The sequence below is a fragment of the Chaetura pelagica genome, unplaced genomic scaffold, assembly GCF_000747805.2.
Source record: "Chaetura pelagica isolate M959 unplaced genomic scaffold, ChaPel_1.0 scaffold147, whole genome shotgun sequence".
Lineage (NCBI taxonomy): Eukaryota > Metazoa > Chordata > Aves > Apodiformes > Apodidae > Chaetura > Chaetura pelagica.
The window spans coordinates 1,074,537-1,093,740 of NW_009954194.1; the positions used below are offsets into that span (position 1 = coordinate 1,074,537).

At 37.3% G+C, this 19,204-nt stretch overlaps 1 protein-coding gene across 1 annotated transcript in view; it reads left to right on the forward strand.

Moving 5' to 3' along the window:
• The window catches only part of TAPT1 (transmembrane anterior posterior transformation 1), a 43,581-nt gene extending 25,093 nt beyond the window's left edge, over nt 1–18,488 (forward strand). The window contains exons 8-14 of the mRNA XM_010003091.1: nt 4,425–4,505; nt 5,313–5,422; nt 6,916–6,975; nt 9,905–9,973; nt 11,425–11,501; nt 14,873–15,033; nt 17,664–18,488. Of these exons, the coding sequence (XP_010001393.1) occupies nt 4,425–4,505; nt 5,313–5,422; nt 6,916–6,975; nt 9,905–9,973; nt 11,425–11,501; nt 14,873–15,033; nt 17,664–17,893 (788 nt within the window). The 3' untranslated portion in view covers nt 17,894–18,488. The remainder of the gene's footprint in view (nt 1–4,424; nt 4,506–5,312; nt 5,423–6,915; nt 6,976–9,904; nt 9,974–11,424; nt 11,502–14,872; nt 15,034–17,663) is intronic.
• The last annotated feature ends 716 nt before the right edge of the window (nt 18,489–19,204 follow it).

The window sequence follows — 19,204 nt, forward strand, 5'->3', positions numbered from 1 at the left end:
CATAAGGGAGATGTTCCACTCCCTTCATCATCTTTGTGGCTCTGCACCGGACTTTTTCAAGCAATTCCCTGTCTTTCTTGAATTGAGGGGCCCAGAACTGGACACAATATTCCAGATGTGGCCTCTCCAAGGCAGAATAGAGGGGGAGGAGAACTTCCCCTGACCTACTAACCACACCCTTTCTAATGCACCCCAGGATGCCATTGGCCTTCTTGGCCACAAGGGCACATTGCTGGCTCATGGTCATACTCCTGTCCACCAGGACCCCCAGGTCCCTTTCACCTACACTGCTCTCCGGCAGGTCAGCCCCCAGCCTGTACTAGTACATGGGGTTGTTCTTCCCCAGATGGATGTCTCTACACTTGCCCTTGCTAAATTTCATTAAGTTTCTCCCTGCCCAACTCTCCAGCCTGTCCAGGTCTCACTGAATGGCAGCACAGCCTTCTGGTGTGTCAGCCACTCCTCCCAGCCTAGTGTCATCAGCAAACTTGCTGAGGGCACACTCTATTTCCTCATCCAGGTCGCTGATGAAAATATTGACTAGTACTAGTCCCAGTACTGACCCTTGAGGGACTCTACTAGTCACAGACCTCCAACTAGATTTTGTCCCATTGACCATAACTCTCTTGTCCTTTCAACCAGTTCATGATCCACCTCAGCACCTGACCATCAAGAGCATTGCCAACCATACATTTTTACAGTTTTGTCCATATTTTTTAAAAGTGCTTATACCCTCTGACACATTGGCAGTTAAACTTAAGGTGTTTATTGCTATCAATTCTTTAAATTATATGTTTTCTAGAAGAGTTTATAGAAGAGTGGAACGTGTTACTAATATGGGCGTAGAGTTCCATTTGAATTTCAGTGGAAGGCTTGATGTGAGACAAAGTGATTTGAAATCTCTTTTTTGCTATGTGCAATCAGTCCTTTTTTGGGCTTTACTTCACAGAACCTATAGAAAAAGTACATCTTGCTTTTCTCCCCTATTGGGTTTATGGCAGCATGCGTATTACCAGCTTTGAAATAAATGTTTGCCACCTCTTTTCATATGACAGCCCCAATAGGCACATATGCCTTATCTTAATGAGAAAAGGTATATTGTGATTAAACACATGACCACTAAATTCTGATGTATAAGTCTTGGAATGCCTGATTCCTTCCTTCCGTCCGTCCTTCCTTCCTTCCGTCCTTCCCTCCCTCCCTCCCTTCTATATATTTTGGTATATTTAAAATATTTGATCATATATCATAATTTTCACCACAAGTGGATGCATGGAAGCACAAGCAAATTCCATGTCATCTTTCAAAATTGTCTAAAGTATGTGTGTATGGGGAGTTTATAGCATGATGTGTGGCCAAACTTCTGGGCTAGCACTATCGAAATTAGAATTTAAGCATGGTATTAGAATGCAGTCTATGCGGGGTATGTGCTGATAAGGGACCAGTCAGGGGGTTTAGTATATTTGAATTAGTGGTAGATGTCAGTTCTTCAACACTGAAGAGCATAAACTGCAAGAAAGTAAACTTGATCAAGTGCTCGTGGAGGCAGCAGAAAATTGTTTAAAATGTCGTCAGCCTGTTCTTTTGTCTGCCTTATAATGGAAAGAGTAATTAAAGCTATACCATATTCTAACTGCAAAACAGTTTGTGATACGCATATTGCCAACACTTTGTGGGCTGTGTTTGAATCTAAGTTTAAATGGCTTATATCAATGTTACTAAGGATTGTTATGATGAAAAGTGAAGAACTGAGTTACTTTTTCTTCCCATTTTACTCTGTCATGCTAAAGCAGCAGAGACATATCCTTTTGACAGTCTCTGTAACTAGACACAAATATTGATGACTTGTTCACTGTTTCCCTAGATTCACAAATATTTAATTTTAATAGTAATTAACTTTCTCTTTGCTTTTCTTTGAGAACGTGATGTCCATAATGTGAATCTAGGGATGTAGTCTCACTTGTTCTTTAGTTTACCACATAATCTAAAAATTTGCAATGCACAGTACAGGAATTTCCCCTCACTGTTTAAAAAAAAAAATACATGTAGACATACAGCATCAAACAAACTCATAATAAATAATGAAACATTATTGGTGCATATTTTGTATTCTGAAATTTTAATTGGTATTTAGGAATGAGTATCATAGGTAGTATTGATATTCTGAAACCTTTTTTGCCCTTGTCCATGCAGGTGAGAAATGAAACAAATTTCTGAGTCATTTGGGTTTCCTTTTGATGTTGCTGTATCTTTTGCTTGCATCTGACAGTTGGTTAATAACAGGGGCAAGGATGAAGAAGACTAGCCACACTCATTCTGTCATTCCTTGAACAGCTGTTGAGCAGCTTTGAACAGCTGTGGCAGCCAAGATAACAGATTAGAAGTGAGGCCAGTGAGAACAGGAAAAATAAGCAGAGGGGAAAAATAGGTGTCAGTCTGTCATTCAGCCTCAGAAATTAGTGGGCAAAAATGTTTATTATTATAACACAAGAGCAAATTTAAGGCCAAAGATGTTCCTTCTCAATTTAATACTGTCAAGTGGTGTGCTAACATACTGAGCAGGTAATAAATGTCTGAAGGATTGGCTTGATGTGCTTTAATGTTTGAGCCTGAGAACTTCTGTCTGTACAGGCCTCCCTTGGATCTGAAGCATTGAGGATGGGGTCTCTGTGTTGCCTTATGCATTGCTTACTAATGGTGTGTCATGGCAATGTGCCAGTATGCAGTGTGGGAAATACTAAGACGAAAATTCTTGAAGTTTTGGGCAAAAGTTTGAAAATTCATTGATCACTTTCAAGTCACTAATGGCTGTGATAGAAAATATAGCTGAAGGAATGCTAGACTGCACATTAGTTCATTGTTGACACCACCAAGTGATACCTCTTAACTAGATTTATTAGAAAATACTGTGTTCCAGTAATTTGGGCAGTATTTGGTGCATTCAGGAGCCTAGAAAAACTTATTCTACTTCTCAGACTGTTTTGGCAAGAAGTCAAGAAATTAAGGCTAGGAATCCATATATGTCCTGTTTTTTCTGGTATTTAAATTTATTTTACCTTGTTTTTTCCTGCATATGTATGCCACTTGTTCTGTTTTGGAAACCTGTGTTTCCTCTGACCCTTCCCCAGCTCATACTAAGAGACAAATTTATGTACTTCAAAATGTGCCTTTTAAATGTATGCATGCAATCTCATTGTGGAATTCTGTGTGCTTTTTTTGTTCTCATCTGCTGGAGGAGTTTTCTTTTTGCTTCCTTCCTTCAGGCTTGCCAGTATTTTGAAACCTCTTTTTTAAAATGAGGGATAATGTTATACTATAATATAGTAACTGCAACCATGAACAGTGTTGTTGGTCTGTAGTCAGTTAGAGATGATGGAGGCTGCTGACACAGTCAGTCAGGTATGTTTTTCTCAATCCTTGTCCGTTCTTCTAAACATTTCTTGGTTTTATGTCCTTATTTTCTTTTAATTTTGACTAAAATCAGTAGGTAGAACCCTATGGATTATTTGAGGTGCTTAAGGAAATTAACCCTTTGGATTTGGAGATGACTTGTCCACAAAGAAATAGCTGTCAAGGTTATTAATAGGTGTAACGAGTTATAGTTCTGTCTTCTAAAAAGACTTCTTAGCACTTTCTTATTTGTGGTGACGTTATATTTTAGGTATTACCCCATTATTCAGCAATACAATTTGAAGGATTTTTTAGTATGTAAAAAAAGGTGATGCTTTCTGAAGCAAACTGTGTGGGTTGTTTATGGAGAAAGGGAAACAAACTAGAAAAAAAGATCTTGCCTATCCAGGGAGGGCAAGATAGGACTCCATCCTTTGTGTTTTAGTTCTTACAGTTTTTATAGCTGAGTTGATGTTCCCTTCTAATATCTTTTAAGATGGCACTGAAAGACAAGTAGGGAACCTTGTAAATAAAGTGGAATAGTTCTCCTGAAACAATTGTCTGCTTTTCCTACTGGTGGACCTGGTATATAGCAATTTGGGTATGGGATCTGTAGAAAATGAAATTTGCCTTGCTAATAACTTGAAATGATGGGTGTATTGTCTCCATTTTAGCACCAGGAGGTGCTGGTTCTTTTTGAATCCCACAAGAAATGAACAACTTTCTCAAGAAACATGACTATTTTATTAACGTATTAGAAGAGTTTATAGCAAGTCACAACTTAATTCCTTTCTGATGCTGGGTACCCTGAGCTGATGCAGCATTGGACAGACCTCCAGTTGGGCCACAGACACTGCAGAGCTCTGTCTGTGGTGAGCTTCCTGATGTTCCCTCCCCTTAAATCTAATATTTTATGGAAACAATTGCCTAATCTATCACTTAATTAAGTGATTAGTAGATATGTATGTATGCAAATAAATGTTTCTTTGGAGTTGATAGTTTGGTGTGGTGTTTCGTTGTGTTTTTTTAACTAGATATAAAAGAGAGGTTCACCAATTACGTGCTGCTACTAATTGTATGTCTAAGAAATATGGAACAGTTCTCATGGAATCCAGGTGAGTAAACTAGTAGAAAAGTCAAATATAAAATGACAAGTTCCTGTGCTATCAACAGCTGTATCTTTTGCTTCTTTCCTCAAGCTGAAGGATGAGAGTAACCAGGAGGACACTTAACTGAGGAATCTTAACTTGTTGAATACCTTAGATTCTCATTTTTCTGTTCCTGGCTTTCATGTAATGATGACTCTCTCCTTTCTGTGAGAAGTACATGCTGTTATGCCATAAAAGTACATAGTTATGTTTCAAACAATGTTTTTAATTACTTCTTCCCAGTACTTCCCTTGAAGTACATTGAGGATGAAGGATCTCCTAGAGAATTTTATATTGTGAAGCTAGGGAATTGAAATTTGATACAGCATTAGATGAAAATTTCCATTAAACATTTAATACTGATTTTACTTAGGATTTTGATACCATATTACATAAATATTGAGTAAAACTTGGATTTTATTGGAACTTTGTTTTTGTAATTTTGAACCCTGATCTGTGTGGTGTATTTTGCTTGATTGTTTACTAGTCTACCTAAATTTTACTTTAAGCATCTAAAACCAGAGATGCTCTATTACTCATACATACTGAACATCTACTGTCTAGTAAGTGCAAACATTGTCTTCCTAGTTGAGTTTCTAAAACAGCAGTAGAATAAGCAGGAAGTTACATACTACATGCTGAGTGGTGGTTTAAAGTTACACACTCTTTAGTCTCTTGAGGATTTTTCACTGTTGAGCAAAAGTGTTAACAACTGTTATGTTATATGCTGATGTCAAATTAAATGACCTAACTTGTTTCTTCCCAACCCTTCAGATCATCTTTGGGTGTTATTCCCGGATGTTTGCATGGTGGTTGCTTCAGAAATTGCAGTGGATATTGTGAAACATGCCTTTATAACAAAATTCAATGACATCACAGCAGATGTAGGTATCCTATTTGGAATGCTGAATGCTGTTTTAAGTTGTAGTTTATTTTGCTGAAATTTTGTAAATATTAAAATATATTGCAGTGCAAAAAATGTCATTTTTGCATATAAGAGATAATTTGGGAAAGCTTGCTAACTTCTTGATACAATATACTTCTGAGGACCTTTATAATCTTCAACAAACACCTCTGCTTCTGAATTAGTAGTTGCAAATCCATAAATTCCTGGAAATTTTGTGTGACAGTTCACACAATAAAACTACAGTTCATTATCAAGATCATTTTATGAAATCATAACTGGTTAAATTGACAGAAGATGACTTCCTCTACAGTCTAGATAGAGCTTGTAAGTTAAAATTCAGACTTTAGGAAAAGCAGGTACTGTGAGGCTTCTGAATTTCAGTTCTTGCATGTCTGTTAAAGGGTGGAATCTGAAATCAGATATATATTTTTCCACTGTCCCTGGAACACTAATATGAAATAGATTATCTGTTAGTTTCCCACTCCTGAAATGTCTTAGGCCACATTTATTGTGCAGTCCTACTTTTAAAGTAGTAGATGAGGTTACTTCTGTGTGGCATGATGCACTAGCCATTTGTTTTGCATGTTGTGTGAATTCAAATGCACTTGATAAATGTGTGAAGTTAGCATTTTTTCACTATTAAAACCACTTTTCAGGAAATGAGATCAGAACTTGGAAGTGCTATCATTTTCAGCATCTCTAAAGAAACTACATTGTGCAGTGCGGAAGCAAGTTTAATGGATGTACTTAATAGGCTCCCTTATGCCAGAGGCATTTATGCATGCCCTACTTTCATATAGCCAAAAATGTAGCATGCTTCAGTGTGCTGAAACAGCTGGAGGATTGGGGGTAGTGAGCAACAACTTTGCAAGGTTTGTTTAACAAACTTAGTATTATTTGTATGATGTTCTAAAGATTTATGGTTGCTAGGTCAGACTTTTTCAGAAGTTTTGAACACCTGCAGTGCCAGTTGCCCTGCCACTTGCCCTTAAAATAGATGCTTTTCTGTCTCAGTATGCAGAAGTGTTTTAAAGAGAAATAAAAGCTGATACAATTTTTGTGTATATAAGTAAGCGCTTGCATCTATTTCATTTGATTCCAGTGCTACCTTTCATGTAGCTTAAAGCAAATTTTGAACCATAGGAAAAAAGTAAACATTATTTCTCTTTGCGTTCCTGATGATCCTTAAATTCCATAAGTGCTTTGGAAAGTCTCATTCAATTCCTAAACTAGCATGGTGGTGTTGATTTGTTGTACATACACACAATTTACTTTACTGCAGAAATATGGACTTATATATTTAAGGGTACAGTCAGACCTCAAAAAAACTGGCTTTGCCTCCTTCAGCCTCCCTCAGTGCACAAGTGTTTATAATACTTTTACAGCAGCATTTTATTAGTGTCTCTGTTGCTTCTATAAAGTGGGATATAACAAGTTATTCACACCTCCAATGTGCTGGATTTTTTCCAGGTCTACAGTGAATACAGAGCCAGTCTTGCATTTGATCTTGTTAGCAGTCGACAGAAAAATGTAAGCCTGAAAATACAGCATTTTCTTGTATTAACTAACATAATTGTTATGGGGGGGGGGATATTGGATCAAATATGTACAGGACTGTTTCACTCCTATAGCACTGAAATTCTATTCTGCTTTTTTTAATTAGAGAAAATATTTTTTTGGTTATTTATATTCTTATTTTTATCCAGTTGAGCAGGTCAGTTCAGGCTTTATTTAATATGTTGTTGAGAATCTCTTCCAAATACACTTGTAGTCAGGGTATGGTTGTAACAATGACATTTTTGAGATAGATGGGAAGTAAGATGCTTAACAAGATATTCTTCAGATAGTTTTAAACTACTGTTGTTTTTGCTTTATTTTAACTGTGTTGTATCAAACGACGGCATTCACAAGGAATTTGTTAACCATGCACAGGTGTATAGGAATGTTTGCACCATGCATATTAGGGGCATGGTTATTTACAGAATGCAAAGATTGTTTTTCATGAGTACTGTACCTTTCCTGGATGAGTCTCTTTAAGTATAAAGAAGAGGAAAAAGGAAGACCCAGGGAACTATAGACCAGTCAGTCTCACCTCTGTGCTCAGCAAGGTGATGGAGCAGAGCCTCCTGAAGGCTCTGCTAAGGCACTCGGAAAACAAAGGTGATTGGTGACAGCCAACACAGCTTCACCAAGGGCAAACTCTGTCTGACTACTTTGGAGGCCTTCTACGATGGGATTGGAACTAGATGATCTTTAAGGTCCCTTCCAACTCAAACCATTCTGTGATTCTATGGTAAAGAAGTTAGACACCTTCAGTCACAAATAATTATTTATAGTAATTTGTTAATTAAAAAAAAGGCCACTCTCCATCATCTTCAGTAAGTCATGGGCAACAGGTGAGGTGCCTGGGGACTGGAGGATAGCAAATGTCACACCAGTCTACAAGAAGGGCAAGAAGGAGGACCCGGGTAACTATAAACCGGTCAGCCTCACCTCCATCCCTGGAAAGGTGATGGAACAACTTGTTCTTGTCACTATCTCCAGGCACATCAAGGACATGGGGGTCATCAAGAGCAGTCAACATGGTTTTATCAAGGGTAAATCATGTTTGACTAACCTCATAGCCTTCTATGAGGAAATTACTAGGTGGATAGATGATGGTAGAGCGGTAGATGTGGTTTATCTTGATTTCAGTAAAGCATTTGACACCGTCTCCCACAGCATCCTTGTAGAAAAGTTGATCAGGTATGGGTTTGGTGATCAGGAAGTGAGGTGGATTAGGAACTGGTTGAAAGGAAGGAGTCAGAGAGTTGTAGTCAATGGGGCAGAATCTGGTTGGAGGTGTGTGACTAGTGGAGTCCCACAGGGGTCGGTACTGGGACCGGTGTTGTTCAACATCTTCATCAACGACCTGGATGAGGGTATAGAATGTACCCTCAGCAAGTTTGCTGATGACACTAAGCTGGGAGGAGTGGCTGACACACCAGAAGGCTGTGCTGCCATTCAGAGAGACTTAGATAGGTTGGAGAGTTGGGCGGGGAGAAACATGATGAAATTCAACAAGGGGAAGTGCAGAGTTTTACATTTGGGGAAGAACAACACCATGTCCCAGTACAGGTTGGGGGCTGAACTGCTGGAGAGTAGTGTAGGTGAAAGAGACCTGGGGGTCCTGGTAGACAGGAGGATGACCATGAGCCAGCAATGTGCCCTTGTGGCCAAGAAGGCCAATGGCATCCTGGGGTGCATTAGAAAGGGTGTGGTTAGTAGGTCAAGAGAGGTTCTCCTCCCCCTCTATTCTGCATTGGTGAGGCCACATCTGGAGTATTGTGTCCAGTTCTGGGCCCCTCAGTTCAAAAAGGACAGGGAACTGCTCGAAAGAGTCCGGCACAGAGCTACGAAGATGATGAAGGGAGTGGAACATCTCCCTTATGAGGAAAGGCTGAGGGAGCTGGGTCTCTTTAGCTTGGAGAAAAGGAGACTGAGGGGTGACCTCATCAATGTTTACAAATATGTAAGGAGTGAGTGTCAGGGGGACAGAGTTAGGCTTTTCTCAGTGATCACCAGTGATAGGACAAGGGGTAATGGGTGTAAATTGGAGCATAGGAGGTTCAAGGTGAATATCCGAAAGCATTTTTTTACTGTAAGAGTGACAGAGCACTGGAACAGGCTGCCCAGGGAGGTTGTGGAGTCTCCTTCACTGGAGACATTGAAAACCCACCTGGATGAGTTCCTGTGTGATGTAGTCTAGGTGACCCTGCTCTGGCAGGGGGGTTGGACTAGATGATCTCTCGAGGTCCCTTCCAGCCCCTAAGATTCTATGATTCTATGAAAAAATGGTTTAAGATTTAGCCAAACTCCTTTTCCTAAGGATCCTCTGTGGAAAATAAGTGCCTGTATGATACTCTCTAACTTTGCCATGACATTCAACAGCATGAAAGCTGTCATGCTTACTGTTGTGTTTACAGAGTGCAAATGTAAACATGTTTTCAAAATTATTTTAACAGTTACCCTGAGACTAATTATAGACGTTTGTAGAATTATTTAAAATTGTAAGTGATAGATAATTTTACTTTTATCCTTGTTATGTTTTTTTCTCTGCAATATTTAAGAATCAAAGACAAATGAATACAGAATGGTCGCTACTCTAGTAATGTACAGATGAAATACCACAGCACATTTGGATTCAGTGTCCTAACTGCTCCTGATTTAGAGATTTGCATTATACTCCAGTTGCTCTTGATTTAGAGCACTGAAGCTGATCTTAATGGCCATGGTAGTATTACATTTTTGCCTAGGAGTTCAGCTATCTGCATTTGAATTTTGAAACATGAATAGGTACACTTAATACCAGTGTAGTGTTTGTTAGCAGAGATTGATTCTTCTCTAGAGGGTGTGCCAAGCTAAAATAAGTTCATTCCTTTGCATAAATATCTCATTATTCTTCCTCATGTATTCCTAGGCATATACAGATTATAGTGATTCGGTTTCCAGAAGAATGGGTTTCATTCCGCTTCCTCTGGCTGTTTTAGTAAGTGGTATCTTCCCTATCTGTTTTTTGTTAGTAAGACCTCACTGTGAGATGATATGTCTGTGCTATGTCCTTTTGGTGTTTTGAGGATGAAATTACCACCTTAAGTAACTGAAGTGATGCTGCAAAGTTGAGTTAGCATTCAGTATGACCTATATCACATGCTAATGGTGAATTCGCAAATGTCTTAGTTTATCAGTCTTTCATAGAAAATCAAATATATTTTAAATTTATAAGCACTTGAATTGTAGCAATGAAATTAAACCTCTGTGCTTATTAAACATTTATTCCTTTTGGCAATTACCCTGTTCATTCATTCAGAATAGTGAAAGCAGCTGGTTGCCAGAAGGTTAGCAGTAGTGTACAAGGGGTTCTTTTTTTCTAGGTTTTTCATCGTGATTGTATGCTTAATGACTAAGTTTTCTTTTATATGGGGCATTGAGCTTCTGCGCTGTTGCAGAATGCATGATTCTGAAATAGTTGACTTTGTTACATGACATGCTGTTATAAAATGAATCACTTCATCACTGGAATTGTGTCCATATGATATCTGTTCTGAATTAAGTATGGCAGAATGTTTTCTGTAAATAGCTACTCTGACTTTCCCTATACACACATGTAGATAAGCAGTAGTTACTTTAATACTGAGAATAAGCCCTTTCTTTGCCAGTAAAGAAGTTAATTCATAGTTTTTCCTGGAAGAATATCAATATTAATCAACATTTTAATGTAATGTTCTCCAGGAGAGATGGGGAAAAATACTATTGACAGGCTTTGCCTAGTTTTTATCCAGAATTTTAAAAAGCAAAACAACTATGATAATAATAATGATTTATTTTATAACTAAGTAAAATATAACCAGTAAGAATTCAGTTGAAATGTTATTTTTCTAGTTAATTGTGTTCTGATATGTTATCCTGGATCCTAATAGGTTTAAAACAAACTGAAGTGCTTTGCTAGCTTGGAACCCTAGCTGTGAAATCCTGAAGTAAAATTTGAGATTTCAGGATAATCCGGTACTGAAACTTGGGATTCATATGCCTAGTCAACAAAGCAATTTTGTATTAAAAATGTTGGCATGGTGCAACACACTGATTGTGTTTTACTGCATCTACATGTCTTGACATTTTCCTCAAAAATTGTTAACTCAGCTTCCAGCCCTTCTGGGAATGGTTTACTTTGCTTGTTATTTTACTCAAAAGTCAGTGGTGAAGGAAACGTTATCAGACTGTGGTTTTGGCCAAGTTGCAACTAGGTGCTAGTGTAATACTTACTAAATCCAAAATCTTAAATACTTAGCACTATCGAGGGCATCATTAGAATAAATTGCTATTAATGTAAATGCTTCTACTTTTGTCTTGAATTTACCAAGTAAGAAATATATGTTGAAATATTCTGTGAAGAGCTGTGTGCTACATGTTTCAACTGTTTCACTTTTATCCTTAAAACAGCTCATCAGAGTGATAACAAGCTCAATAAAAGTACAAGGAGTCTTAGCTTATGTTTGTGTTGTGCTGTTCTACTGTGGGTAAGTAAATGCACACAAGTTTTTACTGTTACTTGATCAGATATGTGGAAAAGCTGTTGATACTTCTAGGGATAAGTGTAAAGATAGTTTATGTTCAATAGAACATAAATGTAAAACACTTGTGCTCATAAACTGAAATTGAGAGTGCAGATTGGTCCTTAAGTACTGTAACTGCATTGGGGGTTTATAGCCCTCAGTAAGTAACTTCAGTATTGAAAATGATTAATGGAAAAATGATTGAAAGAATCTGACAGACAAGCACCATACCTCTCTATAAAATGGAAATTTGAGTTCCAAGGTATGAAACTTTCCATGAAGAGAACTAAAGATTCAATATGCCAACAAAAATAAACAGTGTAAGTGCTCTGAGCAGATAATTAATTCTTTTCTCTGGTAGTTAAATGCAAGGTTTCTTCATGTTAGGAAACTGCTATATGGAAAAAAAGCACATGCAAGGCTCACATTTCTGGGAAGGACAGGGTCAGTGAGTAATCTGAGTTAAGGAATTTTTTCTCTTCCAAAACTAATTATTTGCAAGTATGTCTTCACTGCCAAGTCAGTTTATACTTGCATTGCCCTTTACTTCTCACCAATGGATACGTACTTCTGAGATGAGTTTAGTTGTCCTTTAAATCCTGTCTCGTTTGCCTGTCATGAGATGCTTGCTCTAGGGTATGTAGGAATGACCAGTTTCTAGGAAAGCTGCATGCTGAGCTGCATCAGTGTTTGTTGTCTCAGTACTGATTGATATTGGAGTCTTACTTAAATTAGTCATAAAGTATTAAGCGATTCACAGTGCTGCAGCACAGAGAAACTGCCTATAGTACTGTGGAAATAACTCTTCCAGTGCCCTACGAACTTCTGATTGTAACTGAAGGCAGCAAGGCTTGGGAAGTAAAAGACTTCTAGGCCTAAAAGAGAGAAGGTTGCTGTTGTGGAGTACCTTATGAAGAGAACAAGATTACTGTATATTTTTTTCTGAATGGGTAGACTCTTACCTCTACTCTGACCTGATTGATCTGCAAAAAAGGTAGAACTTGGTCAGATATATCTAGTCCACGTTAGTGTAGAGACAAATTTATTTAGTGTCAGATAACGAGGACTTTAGGATATTGTATATAGGCTGAATGTTAAAATGTTATCAATCTTTTTCTGCACCATACTTGGATTTCTTCCATGGCGTATCAGATGCTATGCCCATGTTCTCCCTAAAGCCAGCTCTGTGTAATGGAGAGCACTAGCCCCTGATCATCCTGTTCAAGCTGTGGTATACCAAGCTCAGCACCTTCATTCTGCTTAGTGTTTTTTTCTTTTTTTCCCAATATATGTAATATTTACCTACATCTGCCATTCTGCTGCTGTAGTCCAGTCCTGGATTTTTCCCTGTCCCTGTGGCTTGAAGGATGGAGGGCAGGAAGAAGTAATGGTATTAACATGATGGATTAAATGCTGCTCTTGAAGGCATAGGTCATAGGAGTAAACACATGCTGGTTTATTTTGTCCTTATTGAAAAGTGAGAGCAGATATTTACTTCCGTCAAGATATCAGATTTGGAGCTAACTCACCTCTTTCATCTTTCAAGTAATTTGTGTTCTTAACATAAATTTAAGCTTTTCATCAGATTAGTATAGCACAGATATGTGAGAAACATTTGTGATACGATCTGAAGCAGCTAACTCTGAAAAAGATTGAGACTGTTGGGTGGAGTAGATTGTTTTGTATTGATATTTAAAGACTGTAAGTTATACTATTAAAGAGTCTTGCCCAGGACATGACACTTGAGGGTTTTTTCCTAGGTTTTTAACAACTGCACATTTACATTGTTGTTAGAAATTTGAGCCTGGGGTGGACTGGCAGAAAAGAAAAAAGGAGAATCACTTGAAACTCTTGTGTAATTTTCCATGAGAAGCTGGAACTGATCCAGTGAAATGTTGATTTATAGTCTTTTCAAATTCTGATCTCTTTAAATCATAATCAAATCATTCTGTAAACATCTGTTCTTTCGGAATGAAAGCATGTTACATAAAAAGTGGAGGAAAAACACCTCTAAAAGTTACTAAAAATGGAAGACAGCTTCTCAACTCTCAGAAACTAAATCTGTCCCAATAACCTAATAAAACTTCAGAGGATCACGGCTTTCAACTTGTATAAAATATCTTCTTTGTGGTTGCTTGGATACTAAAATGTCAGTTTCTTCCAAGTATTGAAAGTGGTCTGTTCTGCTCATTCTTCCATTTATCTGAATTTCTTCTGCTGGTAAATATATTGCCATAGAATTCCCTTAGAAGTGCAGTGGACTTTGTTTTTCTGTTTGACAAGTTCTGGTACATTAATGCAGCTGCTGCTGTAGCTGTGCTGAAGTGTCCCTTTATAATTAAACAGATCCACTCTGTGGATCTCTGAATGTTCACTTCAGGTCTTCCTTTTAGTCTGTTAGTGATCTACATAATAAACAGATTTTCAGAGAGTGGAGAATGAAATCTGCATGTGGTTCACTTCTGTTACATAGGTTGATTTGCTTATAAAATGTTTACATTCATCCTCCAGAGAATTGATCACTGCTTGCTGCTTGTTCTCTGGTGAGCCTTCATCTGCTTCAGCTCTGCTTTCACCTGTAGAGTGGACATGGGTCTGCATGTCGTGTGATGCTTATAATGGAACTTGGATTTTACAAAGCTCATTTGAGTTGTAAATCTAAAAGCACTTGATGGTAGATGAGACCTTCAAATGAGAAGACAGGCATAAAAGGGACTTCGATGATTTGCTGTATTTTGTGCTGCAGATCAGTCATAATAAAAGGAATCTGCCATCAGTTGAACTGTGCTATGATGGTAATGCAGTGCTGCCTCTTTGGATTTGTTGAGTTTTATGGACTGTCTTCTGTGATGTGAAAAAGGACTTTTTATGATTAGCCTGTAATATGTGAAAGCTTGGTATTTGCTTTGTTGTGGTTCAAAGTCCACTAGTGGCCCTTGGCTGGGCACACTTAAGACTATAGTTTTAACAGTAGTGCATTTAATTTGGACTTGCACTGTTCAGGGCCCTTTTTGGTTCTGCATTTAAATATTTGAGGTTTTCAATGTTTGCTTAACTGTCCTTGTAATCCTTTTGTTAAAATATGATAAAACTTCGTGTCTTTCTCTAGATGCTTTCTGAAAAAAAATTAATTAATTTAAAAATAACCTGAAACATTCCTAGGAGAAGGCAATTGCCTTTTGATCTTGCTATTGAAGGGATTTAATTTGTTAGCTAATCCTTCTACGACAGCAGTAACCATATACAATTATTTTAGTAGTAATAATTGCACTGTGAATACTATACAATTATTGTAATATGCTAATGCAAATATGTAAACAAATATTTTTTTCCAGGTTAATATCAGTAAAAGTCCTTAACAGTATTGTATTGCTGGGGAAATCATGTCAATATGTAAGAGAGGCAAAAATGGAGGAGAAATTATTCAATCCTGTCCTGACTGCTACCCCAGGGAAGCCGTCTGGCAAGCAGCAAAGCATGTATAAATCCACACAAGGTAAGGCTAACTGCCTTGATTTGCTTTCAGTTGTAATGAAAATTGCTTTCACACTGAATTTAGTACTAAACCAGATGTATAACATTGTTTGCTGCACAGTAACCCTGTTGCTAAACCTTAATTGTATCATATCACAGCAGTGAACACAAGTCTGTAAACACAACAGAATGTATTTATTTTAGTTCATGCATCTTTTTCTGGATATAAATACCCATCTCTCTAAGATCCCACCCTGATATGTGGAGGTTACAGAAGTATCAGAACAGTAGCATGCTTTTGTTTGAAAATCATAACAGAATGGTTTGAGTTGCGAGGAACCTTTTAAAGATCATGTAGTCCAACTCCCTCTGCCATGTCACTGCACAAATAAGTAAATATTTGCACATCATCTCTGGTTGTGCTGAAGTTTAATAAGAAAGGAATCTATTAATTTCTTAGGGAAATGAATGTAACACAATAGGTATAATTACTTGTAGTTGTAATTAAAATATTAATGAAAAGCATTATGATCTCCGAACAGGTATTTCAGCTGGTCTGCACTTGCTTCTTTTCAAGTCTGTGTAGCATGATTTTCTCATATAGGTCCTCAGCGTTAGCAGTTAATACATAATTAGAATAGGGCATCATTATATCCCTGTGACACATTTATATAAGGAAACAGAAACCTCCATTGTTCCAGTCAACTGAATTGGATCTTCCTCTGTGAAGAGCTCAATGAGAGCCCTAGAGAACTTAACAGTGAGGCTTTTGTTGTGCTCACTCTATTGCTTGCCAAAGACTTGAAATGTAAGGTGCTTATTAGTTGTAATAGTGTCTCGCCAACCATAGTAGAGCAAAGAATCTGTCAGCGTTTCAGTCATAAATCTGTCTCACCTGTGTGAAATCACACTAGGCAGAAACTTGGTGCTAGCATTTATTTTTAAATAGCTTCAATTCATAGGGTTGCTTTAGTTTCATGATGGAAGAATGTAATATGAATTGGTCTGAATGTCTTTCATATTTCAATAGGTAACTGTCATAATGATGTTACAATCAAAAAGTCTAGTACTACACTTGGATATGAGACATAATAAGTCATACTTACTTAGAGTGACCTCTAATCTCACAGTAAATAAATCCTGAAGACTATTTTTAGCTGAAGCAGCAGCAGTTTTACCAGAGCAGTCAGCAAGATGTTTATTTCATCATATAGAAATATTTTGCTTGAAAAGCAGCAAGCAACAAGCTTTTGCTGTTTTTTTATTTAGAATATTCTTAACTTCCATCGGTGATGAAAAAGCTCAATTTTTAACATTTTTCCAGGGAATTGTATACCTTTTACCAGCTCTTTATTTAGTAGGACCCTTGATTATGTGAAAGAATTCTTTCACCTTCTCCAGCTTCTGTGTCTCTGCATTATTACTGCTGGCCTCTGTGATACTGGTTAATCCCTGTGCTCCACTTGATAAGTTATTTTTCAATACAGTCTCTCAACCCTTCTCTTACTAGAATGAGGGTGAGGAAATTAATCTGGTCAACATGCTGTCACCTTATAATGGAAGTCAGTTTATTTTCCTAAGACTTTCCACCTTGTCTACAGAAACATCTTAAAATTTTGAAGGATAAGATTTTATACTTGCTCTTGAAGAATGGAAGTTCTAATTACTTGTAATCATTTATAGGCTGACCAGTTTTCTCTGGAAGCTTCTGGTTTAGAAAATACTTACCTTTCTAATGAAGTTCTACAACTAGCATTACTTGCTTTTTTGCTTGCTGCAAATTTAGTACCTTGGACTTGCATAGGACTGTAGAAGGTAATCTATGTATCTTTAGTAGATGGTATGCTGTGAAGAGCTGCTATACAGAAAGAAGCTTGTAGTAATTTGCTGCCATTCTGATAAATAATATTCCCTTGGGCTGGTCTGCAGTACTCTGCATATTAGATTTTTTTCCAGATTCCTTTAGAAACAATAGCTCAAGTCTTTATGAGGAGATAGTAAATAAGAAAAATATCCTTGTCATTTGTTTATGCATTCTAGCTCTTTAAATGTTTTAACAAAATGTGGAAACAATACATGTATATTACTTACAAATACCTTAGGTTAATGAAGCCAGTTCAATTCCACTGAAGTAAGAGGCAGGAATAAAAATAGACATCTTTAATAGAACTGCTTTAGAAGCCAGTGCTATTAAAATGTGTAGCAGTGCATGAGTCATTAGCTATCCCTAGAGAAGCCAGGTTTATAGTACATATATAGAGGATTAAGGCACATCTAGCCCCTGCTACAGAGATTCCTTTTCTTTATTTCACCAGAAAATACTTGGTCATTCACACAATGGCAGTCCAAAATTTTGCCTAAGCCAACAAAAATGAGTATGTAAACCAGAAAAATCCAGTATATGTCCTAAAATCTGCAAGAGCAATATGCTCTTGCTCCTTATCTGAACAGTCTTCCTATCCTTCTACCAAATTAGAAAAGGAAAACTCTTATGGTAAAACTAAGATGAGGTAGTGTCTTCCACCAAGCAATCTCCTGTTGCTTCTGCAGATTTGATGCAGGACACTTTCTCGGGAGAGCTTTGGATTAATCTTGATGCTAAACATGCATTTGTATGTCTGTTATCTTTATAATTGTGTTCTGTTCCAACAGGAATTTACACAGATGAAAATGGATCTACATCAGTTACCAATCAACCTGTGCATCAGAAGGAGAATACACCATCTTTACTTGTGACAAGCAATTCTGATCAGTTTCTGACAACTCCTGATGGAGAAGAAAAAGATATAAGCCAAGACAGTTCAGAATTAAAACACAGGTCTTCAAAGAAAGACTTGTTGGAGATAGACAGGTTTACTATTTGTGGAAACAGAATTGACTAAGTTTGTGGTTTGTTTGCTTTTTTTAATCAATGTGCTGAGGATACTGAGCTGTGGGAACAGCAAATGCTACCAGAATGGACAGTTGCCAAAAAAGGCACATAAATATTTATTTTAAAACTTAAATTATTAATGGCAAAAAATATTAATTTCTTTCTACAAGTAACTTGGCTTGGTATCTGGTCAGGTCAAGTAAATGATCTTTAATTTGCCTCTTGGAAAATCCGGTGGATCATGAGTCTCTAGCCTGGTGGCAGAGCTGCAGTGTCACTTTTCTGGAAAATAGACTGGGAAAAAAAAGCATAATCCTGTTCTGTGTTATGAAACCATGCTTCCGGAACATACTGCTTTTCATGAAGGTTCCTCCAGTGTTAAGGAAACTCCTGGAAATACATGACAGCTTGACCGGAAGATTGCCTTTCCAGTTACCTTGGTTTATTAAATATCTGCAAGCAGAATTCAAAACTTGTGCTTGTATCAACCTATGCATAAAGCACTGGCACATAGAACAGTAAGTCAAGATAGTTATTCTTGTCAACAGAAATCTTTTCAAGGTGTATCTTGAAAGTCTTGTAATCAGAATAAAATTTTGCCTTTAAACAAAAGACTTAATGCATACTATTTTATCTAAATACTAAACACCAAGGAAAGATCACAGTAATGAAGGTTCTGCTTAGCTGGGCAAATACGAAGCATATTCATTTCTTGTGTTGTGTGTCCTGCGAGGCAAATTATTTATAAAATTATTTTTAAAAGCTGAAGATTTTTTGTTGTTGTAGGAAAAAATAATAAAGGGGCACTTGTATATGTTGAGGGAAGGCAGTGTAAATTGCAGCAAGCACCTGTTGTGTTGGAGCTGTGTATGGCATTAACGCAACAGAAAATATTATTACACTGCATTTTGGGTTTAACTTATGAGTGACATCTGTGTGTTAGCTTTCTTGAGAACATGCCTGTAAAATCTCATGCTGACAATCAAAGTTATCCATTTTAATTAATTGGCTTTAGCTAGACTTGTGTAGATGGACTAGATCTATAAAGAGCATTTAAGCATTACAATGCATCTTCATTTCTAGCATGAGATGCAGTTATGGGAGAATCACGGAAAGATAGTTTGGAATCCTCAGATCAAGAATGGAATTTGAGCTGAAAACTTAGGCTGGAGACTTGTATCAGGAGAGAGCCTTTAGTTAATGATACGTTCTTCGTATCTTGTTAAAAGACAGCATTAAATTCAGATGCCTTTCAGATATTTAAATAAGCAGCAGTTTCACTTTCCAAGGGAGGGTATCATAAAAGTACTTCAGTGCTAGA